This window comes from Odocoileus virginianus, chromosome 12 (genome assembly GCF_023699985.2).
Source record: "Odocoileus virginianus isolate 20LAN1187 ecotype Illinois chromosome 12, Ovbor_1.2, whole genome shotgun sequence".
Taxonomy (NCBI): domain Eukaryota; kingdom Metazoa; phylum Chordata; class Mammalia; order Artiodactyla; family Cervidae; genus Odocoileus; species Odocoileus virginianus.
The window spans coordinates 9,860,858-9,877,871 of record NC_069685.1 but is presented as its reverse complement, the minus strand read 5'-3'; the positions used below and the strand labels follow the sequence as shown (position 1 = coordinate 9,877,871).

The following is a 17,014-nucleotide window of genomic DNA, read 5'->3' as shown; positions in this document are numbered from 1 at the left end:
GCTAATAACATGCAAGGTATTTCCTTGGAGCAGTGAGCAGCACATCTGAAGTGCTCAATACATACTTGATGGCAAGGCACACACCTAAACCATTTGGAAGTGCTGAATTGCAAATGGTCTTCTAGTCAGTGATGAGTGTTGCCATTTCTGTATGTTGAGCACAGTTCCTTACGTTAAAATTGCCCATCTTATGGACTGAGGCCCTGCGTGTTAACACTTTTTTCAGTGGACTGGTTTCTGCCTTTAGGGACTTTTTTTTGGTGGAATTTTATATGATAGCATAGAAAAACCTTCAAAATTAATTTCGGCCTTTAAAGATGTGGTGTTTTTTCTAGTTTTTGTTTGTTTGTTTGTTATGTTTCTGGTTGTTTCATGTGACACGCAGGGTCTTCGTTCCTCAACCCAAAGTACCTCTTGCAGTGGAAGCGTGAATTTTAACTGCTGGACTGCCAGGGGAGTCCCAAAGATGTGGTTTTTTTTTAAAATTACTTTTTAGAAAAAAATTGAACTATAGTTCATTTACAGTGTTGTGTTAGTTTCTGGTGTACTGCAGAATGATTCAGTTATATATACACGTATATATACATTCATATTCTTTTCCGTTATAGTTTATTATGAGATACTGAATGTAGTTCCCTGTGCTATCCGGTAGGACCGTGTTGTTTGTCAGTTTCATGTCTAATAGTCTGTGTCCCCTGATTCCAGACTCCTCATCCTCCCCCACCCCTTTCCTCTTTGGTAACCATAAGCTTGTTTTCTGTTAGTCTATTTCTGTTTTGTAAATAAGTTCATTTGTGTAATTTTTTTCCAGATTCCACATATAAGTGGTAGATGGTATTTGTCTTTCTCTGACTTCACTTAGTATGATAATCTCTAGTTGCATCCCTGTTGCTGCAAATGACGTTATTTCAACGTTTTTAATGGCTGAGTGATATTCCATTGTGTGTGTGTGTATGTGTGTGTGTACACGACATCTTGTTTATCTATTCATTTACTGATGGACATTTAGATTGCTTCTTCCAAGTCTTGACTATTAAATTAGTGCTGCTGTGAACATAGGGGTGTATGTATTTTTCTGAGTTAAGAGTTTTTTTCCTGGATCTATGTCCAGGAGTGGGTTTGAAGGATCATACGGCACCTCTAGGTTTTAGTGTTTTCAGGAACCTCCGTACTGTTCTCCGTAGTACCTGCACCAGTTAACACTTCCCCCAGCGGCATAGGAGGGTTTCTAAAGGGAATGTTTTGTACTCACTGGCCTCGCCTGTGGGTCGTCGCTCATGTCCTCTGCCAACCAATGCACAGCTCTTAGCAGGGAGAGTGGCTCCGCTCACAGCCTCTGGGAGGAGGTGTCTGTCTGAGGACCTCGGGCTCACCCTCCTCTCTTGTCCCTGGGCTGGCTGATGTGCGGGGAGGGGTCCCAGACAGCTGCTCGTGTCACGTCCTTCCGTGGGAAAGAAATGAGCAGGGCCAGTTTGAGTCTCCAGAGGGTTTCACTTTGGGAACGAAGATGGGAAAGGCAGCGGGAGCTGAAGTTGAAAGAATGCGTATGAGCTGATGTGAGGATGCTGGAAAGGCCCCGGCCTTCCAGGAATGGCCAGGCTGCAGACCCTCTGAGGCAGCAGCAATTCCGACAAGAGGAGTTGATGTGAAATAGAAGAAAACACCCGATTCCAAGCGGGAGAAAAGGGAACACTCAGAGAGAAGCCGCGTGGTATTAACGGCAGAGAGACGGTCCCAGGGCAGACTGTACTGCAGGTTCTTGGGACAAGTCGTTCACTGTTTTCTCCCCCTGGCTCTTTGCAGTTATGTTCCCTTGACTTGTCTTTATTGCTTGCATTCAGAGGCCCTAACTTACATAGCGCACAGAATATATGGAGTCCTCTTTCCATTGCAAGAATTTGCCTCATTTTGTTCATGGTGCCTCATTGTCTCCCCTGTGGTTTATGATGTGAATTTAACTCATTTTGGGGAACCCTATTCACCAACCCCCACCCCCCATTCTATGCTCTGTTTTTCTGATGACTTTAATTTTTTTTTTTTTTTTTGGAGTTTGTCTTCTGCTGAACTCCACTGGAGTGTGCCATTTTGACTCTGTGCAGAATGGATGGTGATCTCCCATCCAGGGGGGGCTGTGGACTTCCTTGGTCGGCAAAGTCACGTCCTCTTATTTTATCCCACACCCAGGGCTGTGCTGAGTGAACGGCAGTGCAAGTCATCGGGCATTTCTTGTGGCATTTCTTGTGAAATGCTTGATTTGGGGTACAAACGGGGGGTTTTTAGCCCTTCCTTAGAGTGAGTCATGTTTGATTCAAATAATTTTATTTTGCAGGAAACAAGAGGCTTCCCTGATGATCCAGTGGTTAAGGCTCTGGCTTCTAGTGTAGTGGTGTGGCGTTCAGCTCCTGGTTGGGGAAATAAGATTCCACATGCTGTGTGGCATGGCCAAAAGTTTAAAAAAAAAGATGAAAAATACTAAAGGAAATGAGTATTTAAGTTTTGTTAGAAATGGGAGACTTAAACCGTGACTCTTGGCTTTGGTCAGCAGCTGAGTATGTAGTCTGTGCAATGAAATGGTGACACGGTGGCCGAAGGGTGGGAAAGCTTATATTCTTTCCATCAGGTGACCGCTGGACATCTAAATCCTGGCTGATATTTATTTTGGACCTTAAGCATATGCTGTGGTTAACAAGGCAGCCTGTCTTGACATTATCCCCTGTATGTGGTTTTATTTTTCTTTTCTGTCTCCCTTCCTTAAGATATTTTGGAAACTACTTTGTTTGCCAAGTTACTATATTCAGTTCCGAAATGTTTGAATAATATTATGTTTTGTCATTGAGCTTAAATCCTTGATCTGGGAAAACAGTACTTGCAAATAGCCTTCTTGTCTTCTTTATTTTACCTTGAACCTCAAGGTTACCTATTTTTCTTAAGAAAAGAATATCATGGTATATTTTTTTCCTAGGGCTGCCATAGCAAAAATCCTACAGATGGGGCAGCTGAAGCAATGGAAATGTATTGTGGCATAGTCTTGGACGTTAGAAGTCTAAGATCAAGGTGTCGGCAGAGGTGGCTCATTCCCGGGGCTGAGAGGGAAGAACCCGGCCCAGGCCTTGCTCCTTGATGGTAGATGGACTTCTTCTCCCTCTGTCTCTTGACCTTGTCTTCTCTCTTTGCATGTTTATGTATCCTTTTTTTTTTTTTTTTAAGGACACCAGTCATTGAATTAGGACCCACCATAATGACCTTGGGACTTCCCAGATGGCACTAGTGGTAAAGAACCTGTCTGCCAATGCTAGAAACTCTGGTTCAATCCCTGGGTCAAGAAGATCCGCTGGAGGAGGGCATGGCAACCCACTCCACTATTCTTGCTTATTGTATCTTTTTAGATTCCACATATAAGTGATATCATACAGCAGTTGTCTTTGTCTGGCAGACTTACTCCACTTAGTATAATGATACCCGCAAATCCATCCATGTTGTTACAAATGGCAAAAATTTCATTCTTTTTAACGGCTGAGTAGTAATCCATTGTGTATTTATACCACACCTCCTTTATTCCTTCATTTGTTGATGGATACTTAGATTGCTTCCCTATTTTTGCAGTTGTAAATTATGCTGCTGTTCGCATCGGGGTATATGTATCATTTTGAATTAGTGTTTTCATTTTATTTTTCAGATATCTACCCAGGAGTGGAATTGCTGGTCATATGGTAGTTCTATTTTTAGTTTTTTGAGAAGCCTCCATACTGTTTTCCACAGTGGATGCACCAATTTTCATTCTTACCAACAATGTGTGAGGGTTCCCTTTCCCCCACATCCTGGCCAGCATTTGTTATTTGTGATCTTTTTGATAATAACCATTCTGACAGGTTTGAGGTGATATCTCATTGTGGTTTTAATTTATATTTCTATGATTAATGATGCTGAGCATCTTTTTATATGTCTGGCCATCTGTATATCTTTGGAAAAATGTCTGTTCAGTTCTTCTGCCCATTTTTTAATCACTTTTTAAATATTGAGTTGTGTGAGCTGTTTATATATGTAGGATATTAACCCCTTAAAGATCTTAAGATTTGTAAATATTTTCTCCCATTTACTAGGTTGTGTTTTTGTTTTGTCAGTGGTTTCCTTTGCTGTTCTAAAGCTTTGAGGACCACCAGTTTTTGTTGCTCAGATTTAGGTACTTCTCTGTATGTGTCAACGACCCTAGTTTTCACCATACATTCTTGTTATTTAGCTTTTGTTGGTCCGTCAGCATTGCTTGTTTTCTCATGTAACAGAGAAGATAGAAGTTGAGAGTGTGGTAGCTGGTTCCCCTTTTTCACACTTAAGCACTTGGCCTCATCCCGCAGCGTGTGTGTGCATGCGCACGTCCTTTGCAGCCCCTCTCTGGGACATGCTGCTCAGCTGGCGGGCCCTGTGTCCCTCACTCGGCAGTGTACCTGTTGCTGCCTTTCTTTGCCTCACCAGGTTCTACCAAGACTGAATTCTGGCTAAAATCTGGGTTTTAGTTAGTGCTCTCCTTGAACGAGGTGTGTGAAATTGCGCTAGCTGTCCACAGTTGTGCTTTCTTCCCTGCCTGCAGAGTGAGGCTGAGGCTGTCTGTGATTTTCAGATTGACTCCCATAGGATCTGGTCTCGCTGGGGAGCACTCAGTGGGAGACGGGGACGCATCAGGCAGGGTTCTGCATCCTTCCTCCGCCTGAGCAAGTGTGAGTATCTCTTGGTTCCACTGTTGACTAATTGTGTGATCTTGGGTGAGTTGCTTGACCTGTGTGCCTCAGTTTCCTCCTCTGTAAAGTGGGCATGATGACAGAACCTGCCTCTTGGAGTTGTGGTGATACCCAGATGAATCAATAAATGCATGGTGGTTAGGAGAGTATCTGACATCATCAGGTATGGTAGGCAGTGTAATGACTCTCCAGAGATGTCCCTTCCTAATTACCGGATAACCTGTGAATGTTATTTTAGGTGGCAGAAGAGACTCTGCAGTTGGGATGAGGTAAGGACCTTGAGGCGGTGAGATTATCCCGTGTTACCATGGTGATCCCATTGTAGTCATGGTGGTCCCTAAAAGAGTAAGGGGAGGAGATGCAATGACAGAGGCAGAGGTTGGAGGGATGTGATTGATGGCTGGGGGGCATGAGCCAAGGATTGTGGGCACCCTCTAGGAGCTTGAAAAAGCTGGCCGCTGTATTCTCCCCTAGGGCCCCCAGAAGGAACATAGCCCCGAGGGACCCAGTCTGGACTTCTGCCCTCCAGAAATAGAAGATAATAAGTTGGTATTGTTTTAAGCCACTCAGTGGGTGGCAGTTTACCTTGGAGCAGCAATAGGAAACGAATATAGAAGCGTTCGCTGTTTTCTCTGTCCTCCCTGTAAGCAAGGTTTTCTTTGAACGGAGAGACATGTGGCCCACGTTTGAACGAGAGGTCGTTCTCATCTGACAGCCTGCCGGGGCAGCTCCTCTCTCGTACACACACCCTCACCGGAGAAGAGTCTCCAAGTCTGCAGAGACGTGCAGCGTGGCTGAGGGCTGGAGTGAGGCAGGGTGGGGCGGTGAGGATTGGGTGGTGGGCTCCCAGGTGTTCTTGCCTGTGGGATTCTCTGCATTGCCCAGATCATTCCCTTCTGAAGTGTTTTTCGCAATGACTTGATCACGTTGGTCAGCAGTATCTGGTTGTCTGTCATGCCCCACATTGGGTCTTTCTTCTAGTTTTTATTCATTTTTGGCCATGCGGGGTTTTTTGCTGCTGTGTTAGCATTTCTCTAGCTGGAGCGAGTGGGGGCTACTCTCTCGTTACAGGTGTGCCGGCTTCTTACTGCACTGGTCTCTCTTGGGGAGCTCAGGCTCCAGGGCACGTGGACTTCCACAGTGGCAGCTCCTGGACTCGAGAGCACAGGCTCAGTAGTTGTGGCCCACAGGCTTAGTTGGGCTTTCCTGGTGGCTCAGATGCTAAAGAATCCGCCTGCAGTGTGGGAGACTTCAGTCCCTGGGTGGGGAAGATCCCCTGGAGGAGGGCAAGGCACCCCACTCCAGTATTCCTGCCTGGAGAATCCCATGGACAGAGGAGCCTGGTGGGCTGCAGTCCATGGGGTCGCAAAGAGTCGGACACGACTGAGCGACTGAGTGCAGCACAGGCTTAGTTGTCCTGCAGTATGTGGGATCTTTCCAGATCAGGGATCAAACCCATGTCTCCTGCCTTGGAGGGCAGATTGCCGCTGAGCCGCCGGGGAAGCCCCTCCGTACTGGGTCTTGAGTCCTGGTTTATGCATTTGTTTCGAGGCATTTGCATCTTTGTGGACTCAGCTTGTGTTCCTTTACCCCCGACGTTTGTCAGTTCAGGCCATTCTGTTACTAGTGACTTGAGATGGGGTTTATTCTGTGATTAAGAAGAACTCTACACAGGCACTCTAATTGGGTTGGAATTGGAGAGTTAGGGCCAGGAGGGCTTTAATCTAAGAGTTGCACAGATGATACTGGCCTTTGAGCTGCTCGAAGTGTAGCCTGTGATGTGGCCTTCAGGCCGTGACTAGCCCAGTAAGGCATTCTGGGCTCGAGAGACATTTGCACCACTTAAAAAAATCTATCAGATGAGTTGTTTTCTTTCTTTTTTGACTAATACAGAGAGGCCAGAATGCTATTATTATACACGGTGCTGCAGTCAGTTCTGTAAATTTGGAAAAACACGAAGGAAAATGAGAAGCCAGTCCACAGTCCTGGAGGAATTTTGTTTCACTTCCAAGTTCCTTGGATTAACATCAGCATTATTTCCTTGGCATGAATCTGACGTGAAAGAAATTAAGTTCTTAGGGTCTGCACCCTGTTCTTCTCTAAATAAAATGCAGAAAGAATTTGGGGACGTGTTTTGATGTGCAGAATGGGTGGTGGCACTTGGCTTGGCAGAGCCGGTGCATATTTGATAATCTAGTGATTTCAGTCTCTACATGCTGAGGAATGTGAGCTTCTAGGTGCAGTTTGTCCGTTTGGAAAAAGAGTTTAGAATTTGATACGGCTGGTGAAGAATCCTGAGTTTCAAATTTAGTGAGTGAGGAAGGTACATTTATTGGCTGTTTCAGTTGCCATCTCAGACCCAGAATTAGAGAGCATGCCACGGTTCCCTAAGTGTGCCAGTTACAGTGGTTTGGTTGATGGGACGGAAGTTGCACAGATAGTCCTGTAGTTACAACCTCATTCCCAGGGCCAGGCTTGTCACTTTAGGGGCTCTCATGTACCCAGAGGGCTGCCTGGTAGTGACGTAGAACAATCCGAATAGAGAGGTTTCCCTTTCTTCCAAGTGTTTGTTTGTGTCTAATAGTTCAGAACTACTAGGTTCATAGGTGGCTGTGCTGTAAGAATCTTCTCATTGGTCAAACCATCAAGGATGAGTGGGGCAATTCCAGCCAGCGTCTGGAGGCTCTCTAAACCTGGATTTAAACTGTGGTTGGGGACTTCTCTGGTGGTCCAGTGGCTAAGACATTGCACTGCCAGCAGGGGACCCAGGTTTGATCCCTGGTCAGGGAACTAGATTCTGCATGCTGCAACTAAAGTGTGGTTGGATCTCTCCATGTGGAATTCTGCATCTCAGACTGAGTAGGTCTCAAATACAACCCCTCATCTCTCAAACTTCTTCTAACCCTGGGGAGAGTTTTAGTGCCTGTATTTTTCTCTTCCATTTGTCTGCAGATTGAAGACCTAAAAGTTCCATTCTGGGAGACTCTGGAAGCGGCAAGTTCAGTTTAAAGAGTGCAGATCCCTTTAATTCTTTTAAGTCAGCTGTGCTATTTGTGCATATACAGGGATCGTATTGGGCTTCCCAGGTGGCTCAGTGGTAAAGAATCCACCTGCCAAGGCAGGGAGATACAAGAGATGCAAGTTCTATCCTGGGTCAGGAAGATCCCTTGGAGAAGGAAATGGCAACCCACTGCAGTAGTCCTGCCTGGGAAATACCATGGACAGAGGAGCCTGGTGGGCTGTAGTCCATGGGGTTGCAAGAGTCAGACATAACTTAGAGACTAAATAACACCACCACCAACAAAGGCTTCGTCGTATCCAGTGGTATGTGCCGGCCTTGAAGGTGTTCCTGGAAAGTAGTGCTAATTTACCATCCTTGGGCATTAGCGTGCAGGAGAGGATGAGGGACATGGAAGCATATAGTATATGACTTTTCCATTTAGTTAGAGGCATTCAAGAGAACTAGTTGAGATCTGTGTAAGGGCCCTGGGAATCATGTCAAATCTCCTGAAAAGTCAGAACAATGTGATGGAAAAGACATCAGTAGAAGCTTGAGAGACCAAGGAGTTGATCCTTTGCCTCCAGGACATAATATGAGCAGTCTAAAGAGTTCTGTGACCTTGATCAAGTCACTAATCTATCTCTGAACCTACTTAACCCATTTGTAACAGAATGTAGCGTCAACACTCAGCCTACTGTCTGGTTGTGAGAAGTAAGTGAGATATTATTTGTAAGTCCATTAGCACAGAGTAGGCACTCAACAAAGGTAGTCACAGCTAGTGGGCCCTTCATTCCCTTACCCTAGCAGGGGAGTGCTGCCGGCCACTGTAACTTGTTACTTAGGCTGGTGGAGTTTCTTGTGCAATGATACACCTTTATCTTTGGCACAAAGCATCTTTGTACTTTAGTGGACTGTACTAAATGTAGTAAACTGTCTAACGATTTTGTTGTGTCTGAAAAGGCAGCAGAGGTTTCAGAGTATAAACTACGTGAGAGAATGCGCTCTGCTTCGCTTAGTCACTCAGTCGTGTCCACTCTTGGCAGCATCATGGGCTGCAGCCCTCTGGGCTCCTCTGTCCATGGGGATTCTCCAGGCAAGAACACTGGAGTGGGTTGCCATGCCCTCCTCCAGGGGATCTTTGCAAGCAAAGGGTCAAACCCAGGTCTTCCGCATTGCAGGTGGATTCTTCACTGCCTGAGCCACCGGGGACGTGAAATGTACTGTACAGACGTCCCTCGTGGTCCAGTGGTTAAGAATCCATCTTCTAATGCAGGGGACCTGGTCGGGGAACTAAGATCCCACATGCCTCAGGGCAGCAGTGCCTGTGAGCCACAGCTAAGACCTCATGCAGCCAAACCCAAAATATTAAAAAAAATGTACTACATAACAAAAAAGGTGATATATTTGTGATGATTAAATGGAACTGGAGTTTGGTGTGGTGAAATTTTTAAGCAATAAGAAGTTTTCATAATGAACTCTTAGTAACACTGGAAAGAAGTCAGTGGAGGGGGAAATGATTATATTCTAAAATAAAAATAGATGTACCTATAATACCTAGCACAGAGGTAAGAGAGAAAAGTATGGTATTTACAAAGGAAGAAATGTATCATATTAGCTGTGCAAATATGATTTGGTTCAATTCTGCTGTTATAAATATTTTCAACTAATGAGATTAGGAATTATGAAATAAATGTTGAGAAATGGATGCATTTAAATTATAGCTTTCTGGAGAGTATCTTGCCCTGACATTATGAAAGCATGCTTCTTGAAGTATTCTTTGACATAGTAGTTTTGGATAAAATACTCAAAGGAAGAGACTCCAGAGGGGAAAAATAGATTTTATACCAGCATTTATGGCTCTGTGGGCGTCTCTTGTGGCTCAGATGGTCAGGAATCTGCCTGCAATGCAGGAGACCCAGGTTCAATCCCTGGGTGGGGAAGATCCCCTGGAGAAGGGAATGGCAACCCACTCAACTGTTCTTGCCTGGAGAGTTCTTTGGACAGAGGAGCCTGGTGGGCTCATGGGGTCATAAAGAGCCTCTGACACGACTGAGTGACTAACGCATGGTTCTGTGTGTATAATATAAACATTGATATGTTGTTTTTTCCCTGGTGGCTTAGATGGTCAAGTGTCTACCTACAGTGTGGGGGACCCGGGTTCGATCCCCAGGTCGGGAAGATCCTCTGGAGAAGCAAATAGCAACCCACTCCAGTACTCTTGCCTGGAAAATCGCATGGATGGAGGAGCCTGGTAGGCTACAGCCCATGGGGTTGCAAAGAGTCGGACACGACTAAGCAGCTCCACTTTCTATATATGGCATATATAAATAAGTACATAGAGACTTACACATACAAACACACAGACGGAACCAGTTACATGCCCCTGTTGAGAACTGGCAAACATTAGCAAAATGGAGTACAATCAAGTTATTAAAAATGATAATAAGCCCACACGCTCTCTGTTTGGAGATAGCTGCATGAACTGAGAAGCAAAAACTGTGTGGTCCCTGTTTCAAAGACACAGGGAAGCGCAAGGCTGCCAGCTGCTGCCTCAGGGCCCAGATAAGCTGAGGCAGGAGGAGAGAGAACCCCGAGGAAATACTGACTAAATGAGGCAGTTTCGGGGGAGCAGCGCCGCGAAGATCGCGCCCTGTGGAACAGAGTGGGGTGTAGGGCGCAGGGGTGATGATGTTGGGGAGGGTGGTGCGAGGGGGAGGTTTCTGTGAAGGAGCCAGCCAGATGGGGGTGAGGGCGGGGGAGGAGCCCTTCCAGGGTGGGACCTCACTTTGAAGCCTGGTAGTTTGGCTTGTGTGAACCAAGAACAGGCCGGCATGGCCAGTCCTAGGGAATAATTGTATGTTTGCCTGGATTAACTCTGGAGTGGCCGCAATAGCCAGGGTTTATACTTTTTTAGAAGATATATACCTTTATTATTTCATTTATCATGCCCCTTGGCATATGGCATATTAGTTCCCTGACCAGGGATCAAACCCGTGTACCCCCCTGCTGTTGAAGCGCAGAGCTTAACTACTGGACTACCAGGGAAATCCCCAGGCTTTACATTTTTATGATTTAAACATTTTTATTGTTTAGCTGTGAATTTTTGGTGGAAATACAGAAATAGGTGAACCAGGTGTATGTTTTAAAGAAGAATGAGACAGCAAATATCCACAGACTCACCATTAGGTTACGAATTAAAATAACCTTTGAATCCTCTCGTAGCAGTCTGCTACATCCTCTGCCCTTGTTCCCAGTGGTGAACATCGTGTGACTTTTGAGAGAATGATTCACTTACCGTTTTTAATTGTTCTGTAATTTTGTGACCTGTGTATGCAACCTAAACATAGGATTTAGTGGAGCTTGCTTTGAACTTTGTGTGAAACAACCATACTGTGTGGATTCTTTCACGACTTCCTTCTTTCTCTCCAAATTGTGAGATTAATCTGTGTTGATGTGTGAATTTATATTGTAGAAAATACACATCTGTAAGTGCACATGTGCTAAAGTTTATCTTAGGAATTTACCTGGAAGGACAATTTTAGGTTGTAGGTTCTCATCAAACTTATCAGATAATGCCAAAGTACTTAAAAAGGTAATTATATCAACTTTTGGGCTTCCCAAGTGGCTCAGTGATAAAGAATCTGCCTGCCAAGCAGGAGATTCATGTTCTATCCCTGGGTCAGGAAAATCCTCTGGAGAAGGAAATTGGAACCCACTCCAATATTCTTGCCTGGGAAATCCCATGGACAGAGAAGCCTGGCGGGCTACAGCCCATGGGGTTACAAAGAGTCAGACGTGACTTAGCGACTAAATCACCATCACCACTTACCAATTCTTACCCTTTGCTGGCAGTTAAGTGAAAATTTTTGTTGCTTCACATACACCAACTCTTGAGGTTGCCAGACTTGCTGATTTTTGCCAGCCTGATGCGTGTACTGAGGTATGTTGAGGTTTTCCTTTCATTTTTATAATCACTAATGAGTTTGAGCACCTTTTCATGTGGTTTTGGGGCCGTTTGGATTTCCTTCATTTCGTTTTGCGAAGGGCCTATTCAGATGTTTTGCCCAATTTTTTATGGGACTTTCTGCATTACCTCAGTGACTCATAGCTGCTGTTTGTACCTTTGTGGTATGTGCTTTTTCTTTACTCTTTAATGTCTTTAAAATTTTAATACAGTCAAATTTCATCAACCTTTCTATATTAGTCTATTTATTACTTAGTAACAAATCACCCCCGTGTCTAGTGGCCTAAGTGGCAGTCTTTATTTCAGGTTGGACTCTGCCCGCTGGGCAGTGTGATCTCATCTGGGCTGCCTCCTTTAAGGCGGGAAGCTCTGCTTCCATGGATGGGATGTCTGATTGATGGGGTAATAAGTGAGGGGCCTGGGCCACACGTCTTCTACCATTCAGGAGGTTAGCTGGGGCTTGATCACATGGAGGCCAGAGGCTTTCAATGGAGTGGAGCAGGGATGTGCCAAGTTCTCAAGCTGGAGGTTCCGAATTAGCAGTGTCACTTTCATCACATTCTTTTGGCCACAAGGCCAGCCCAGATTCAAGGGGTGGGATAAACTCTACCTATTGCCAAAGGAGCTGAGGAATCTCATTGTAAAGAGAAGCTCCTACAAAGGAGGGGTGGAGAATGAGACCATGCTTGCAACCCATCACGTTTTACATTATGGTTGTGCTTTTGTTCCATACTCCAAGGGTAAGAAATTACGATCCTGTGTCACCTTCTAAAAGGTTTCTGGTTTAGCTTTGGAAGAATGAGGTTTCCAAAACCGTGATAGTGGAGGTTGTTGATAATGAGGGAAGCTATGCATATCAGGGCAGGGGTTCTAGGGAAAACCTTTCTACCTTCTCCACAATTTGCTGTGAACCTGCAACTACCCTAAAATAGAATCTGTTAAGAAAAAGATTAAAAGCACTTCCCTGGCGGTCCAGTGGTTAAGAATCCACCTGCCAATGCGGGGGACCCGGGTTCTGTCTCTGATCTGAGAAGATTCCACATGCAGTATTCCCCAGGGCAGCGAAGCCCGTGAGCCACCGCTCCAGAGAGCCCATGTGCCACAGGGAAGAGTCAGCGCCGCCAGAAAAAAATAAACAACCAGACCGTGGGAGCGGCTGCCAGAACTGGTGAGGGTTATTAGGAAGTTTAAGAAGTGAGCAGCAGCAGCTTGTCGGGGAGGGGATTGGGGAACCATTGTGCTTAATGAGTGGAGGTAAAGAGTTGGTTAAAAAGCTTTTTTTTTTTCCCAATGTAAAAATATTAAATTTTTTCTTTCACTTGCTTGTTAGCTATAATACGGTGACTAAGAAAGAGAAGCTTTTTGCTGCTACCATCTTACACTGTCTTATTAGAAACAGCCCTCAGTGTTCATGACCAGTGCTTCGGTTTCTTGTCCGTGTTTGCTTTTTGTGTGAGTGCTCTGATCAACAGTTATGGACTGGTGTTTTGCTTTTTCAACTTTGCTATTTGCTTGACAGGATGTTTTACTTTAGCACAGTCTGTCAGTATTCATTGTAGTGAGCCAGGGGCCATACAGGCTGCAGGCGTGGGGGAGCAGCAGCTTTTAAAGTGCTTTAGAAACAGGATTGTACCCTGTCAAGGGCATGGGTTTTGTACGGACGACTTTGGAAGCGATCAAACCTTTGCTGCTGTTGTAGCTGTGTGATATAGTGCTAGTTATTTAACATCTCTGAGCTTTGGCACTCCATGGCACACTGGGGATAACCTTTATTTATCTCTTAAGAGTATTGAGTGAGGTTAAAGAAATACATATCTTGTAGCATGTTGTGTAGCCTGTAACATAACTGTTAGCCTGTTACAGAAGTAGAACTATTTCCACTATTTTCTATGAATCACCAATCAGGAAAAAAAAATAGATGAGGCCCTATAGGTCTTTTGGAGAATGAATTCTTTCTGCCATTTAAGCTTGGCTTTTGGCTCACCTCGCTGCTGCTGTTTGCTTTGAAAACTCTTTGAATCCCCTGGGTTTCTCCAGCCAGAGTTGGACCATCAGTTAAGGGCATCTGGGGGGCTGACTGGGCTTTGAGATGTTTATATTTGAAATCTCGGCACCTGGTTGGATGTCATCAAGCCTCGGGACATGCTGTCAGGTGTGGTGTGCCCCTGGTGATAGCTGGAACTTTTGAATTGGCCCACGTCCTGACCTGTGTGAGTAGAGAACGGGAAAGTGCTTTTGGGAGCAGTATAAATATTTCTCCAGCAGCTGCTCCATCCTAGAACATCGCAGACAAACTCCCAGGGAGTGCCCAGGTGGGCTGCCGGGCCCCGTGGCTGAGGAGCTGGGTTGGGCCTTGTCACAGCTCATGAGGAGGAGAGCTCCACAGCTCTGCCGTCTGAGGAGGAATCAGTTCATGCTAAAGCTTGACTGGAAGCAAGGACGCCCGTGGTCACTCCCTCTTTCTTTCCAGGTCTCTCGGCAGCCCAGCGGAAGTTCGCGCACTCCCTCAGAGACTTCAAATTCGAGTTCATCGGAGATGCAGAGACCGATGATGAACGCTGCATAGGTATGTAAAGACGAGGTTTTGGCTGGCTTTCCTTTGCTTTGGCCACGAAATAATGATGCCTTTCTCCTTACAGATGCTTCCTTGCGTGAATTTTCTAATTTTTTGAAGAATCTGGAAGAACAGAGGGAAATCATGGTGAGTGGGGGGTTGTTAATGAATATGTCCGTCTTTAAGTGGGGGGAAATCCAGGTGTAGAAGCTGGTTCTGGGGGAGGTTTTGGTGCATTTATCTGTAGGTGAGTAGTACCTGGTAATGGAAAGAAGCCTGGGTGAGGTTTGGGGAGCCTGGATTTCTAGTTGCCTGGTGGCGCCGCTCAAGGTGAGATCTTAGACAAGTTTCTGAACCTCTCGACCAAGGCCCTGTGTCTTCATTTGTAAAAAAGTGCTTTGAAATGTATCAACACTTCCTAGATTTTTGTTAGCCCTGGAGCAGTTGCATTGAAATAAGTCTCACAAAGAATCATCTTAACATATCAAGAAGATAAAAGCAGGAAACTTATGGAGGGACTTCCCTGGAGGTTTGGTGGTTAAGAATCCATCTGCTAATGCAGGGCACATGGGTTTGATCCCTGGCCTGGGATCCCATGTGTCTTGGGGCATGTAAGCCTTTGAGCTGCAACTGCTGAGCCCGTGACACAATTACTGAGCTTGCATACCTTAGACTCTGTGAGCTGCAACAAGAGAAGCCACTGCAATGGGAAACCCACACGCTGCAACTGGACAGTGCCCCCTACTCACCCCAGTTAGAGAAAGCTCATGTGCAGCAAAAAAGAGCCAGTGCAGTCAAAAATTTCTTTCCTTAAAAAAACAGCAAAACAACAACTTATGGGGAGGCAGAGGGATAGCAGGGCAGTGTTGGAACTTGCCTCATTCTTTGGGTTTCTAGGCTGTGTGCAGAGGAAGAGAACTTGAGCCTGCAAGACTTTAAAATCCCACTTTGCCTTGAAATACACGATCACGGCAGTAGCAGTAATAGCTCCCTTCTGTTGAGTGTTCTCCAAGTGCCCAGTGCTATGCTGAGTGCATTGTGAGCATGATCTTCTTTCACATGAATTCTGAGGGCGTTGAATAGTGTTTACCAACATTTCTTAAAAGCTTGTATCTTCCTCCTGACATTAATTCACTCAACAGAGATTTATAGCAGAATCCCCTTTGGATTATGATACACTGTATTGTCACCAATTTTTTCAGGCCTTAAAAAAAAAATGACAGTCTATTTTTTTCTGTGTTCTTGAGAATGATCACTTCCTAGAATTATGTTAAAGTGTAAGTGTGTAAGCTGGAGGAGGAAATGGCAACCCACTCCAGTGTTCTTGCCTGGAGAATCCCATGGACAGAGGAGCCTGGCAGGCTACCGTCCTGGGGGTTGCAGAGAGTCAGATGTGATTGAGCGACTAAGCACGCACACGTAAGTGTCCGAGTGAGATCAGCTGTGGTTGGTAACACTGCTGATCATGACAGCTAGGAGAACTGACCTTTCCCCTCTGCCTGGTACTGGTCTGGGCTGTGTCCCTGTCACTCAGGCCTTTAATTCTCATATCAGCCTTGTGATCCAGACCCTGTGATTGCCCCCTGATTCACAGGTGAGGAAACAGGTGCAGCACCTTCACCAGGATCACGTGGCAGCTGAGGGCCGCAGTCAGGTCAGGCTAGAACTAGACAGCCTGAACCGCCTGCCAGCGCAGCCAGCTTCCTAGATGTTGCTGTCACAAGGCCAGTTGCTGGTCGGGATTTCTAGCTGGTAGAATTGTAGTAGGAGAAGGAGGAGCGAAGCACTGATTGTTTTTACCCCAAGTTGCACAACCAAGTGTTGTTTATTTTTAAAATCCATCTGTATTAAATTTATTGGTGTATAGTTAATTTACAATATGGTATTAATTTCAAGTGTACATCAAAGTCAATGAGTTATACATACACAAATACATCTACTCTTTTTAAGATTCTTCTCCCATATAGGCCATTGCAGAATATTGAGGAGAGTTTTCGGTGCTTGCTATACAGTAGGTCCTTATTAATCTATTTTATATACAGTAGAAAGTGCTGATTTTTTACTTAAAATAACCAACACCCATGACCTCTAAAGGCTTTAAGGTAATTCACACTGCACCCTAAATTCTGAGATGATTTGTGTCTGTTGTAAATACTGAAGTGGGCACGTGAAGGTACTGCGTTTGCTCTGGGTTTTTTTCTGGCACAAACTGACATATTCAGCTATTATTAATATGCCCCTGTAGTCACTGATTTTTCAGCTCTTTGGAACAGTCTAAATGTCAGAGTGGATAAAAGTAGTGCCATGAAATCACCCTGTTAGTGCATGAAGTGGGTGTGGGCGTGTGGGTGGGGAAAGCGCATGTTCTTAGTTAATGTTAATAGTATTGGGTTTTTGTTCTCAGCCCTCTTTGACATTTAGTCCTATTTTCCTGGGATCCGGAGCATTCTGCACATGTGTTTGATCTGCTTTTGTGTTTTAGTTGCTGTTGAGAGTCTGAGCACGCAGAGGCAAACCAAGCAAAGTCCCTGCCCTCAGGGAGGTTACAGTTTGGAAAGGAGGGTTGTAGACAAACTTAGTGTCAAGTAGCAGTAGGTGCTATAAGATAGAATTGAGGGAATCCCCTGGAAGTCCAGTGTTTAGGACTCTGCTCTTAATGCTGAGGGTCTGGGTTCAATTCCTGGTCTGGGAACTAAGATCCCACAAGCCACCTGATGAGGCCAAAAAAAAAAAAAGAAAAGAAAAACAAAATTGAGAAGGGC

General features: G+C 45.1%; 1 protein-coding gene across 5 annotated transcripts in view; it reads left to right on the top strand.

Moving 5' to 3' along the window:
- ARHGAP10 (Rho GTPase activating protein 10) overlaps window positions 1-17,014 on the top strand; it is a 410,479-nt gene that overhangs the window by 127,738 nt on the left and 265,727 nt on the right. For all 5 annotated transcript variants that reach the window (XM_070474785.1, XM_070474782.1, XM_070474784.1 and 2 more), the window contains 2 exons: window positions 14,169-14,264; window positions 14,338-14,399. In XM_070474785.1, the coding sequence (XP_070330886.1) occupies window positions 14,169-14,264; window positions 14,338-14,399 (158 nt within the window). The remainder of the gene's footprint in view (window positions 1-14,168; window positions 14,265-14,337; window positions 14,400-17,014) is intronic.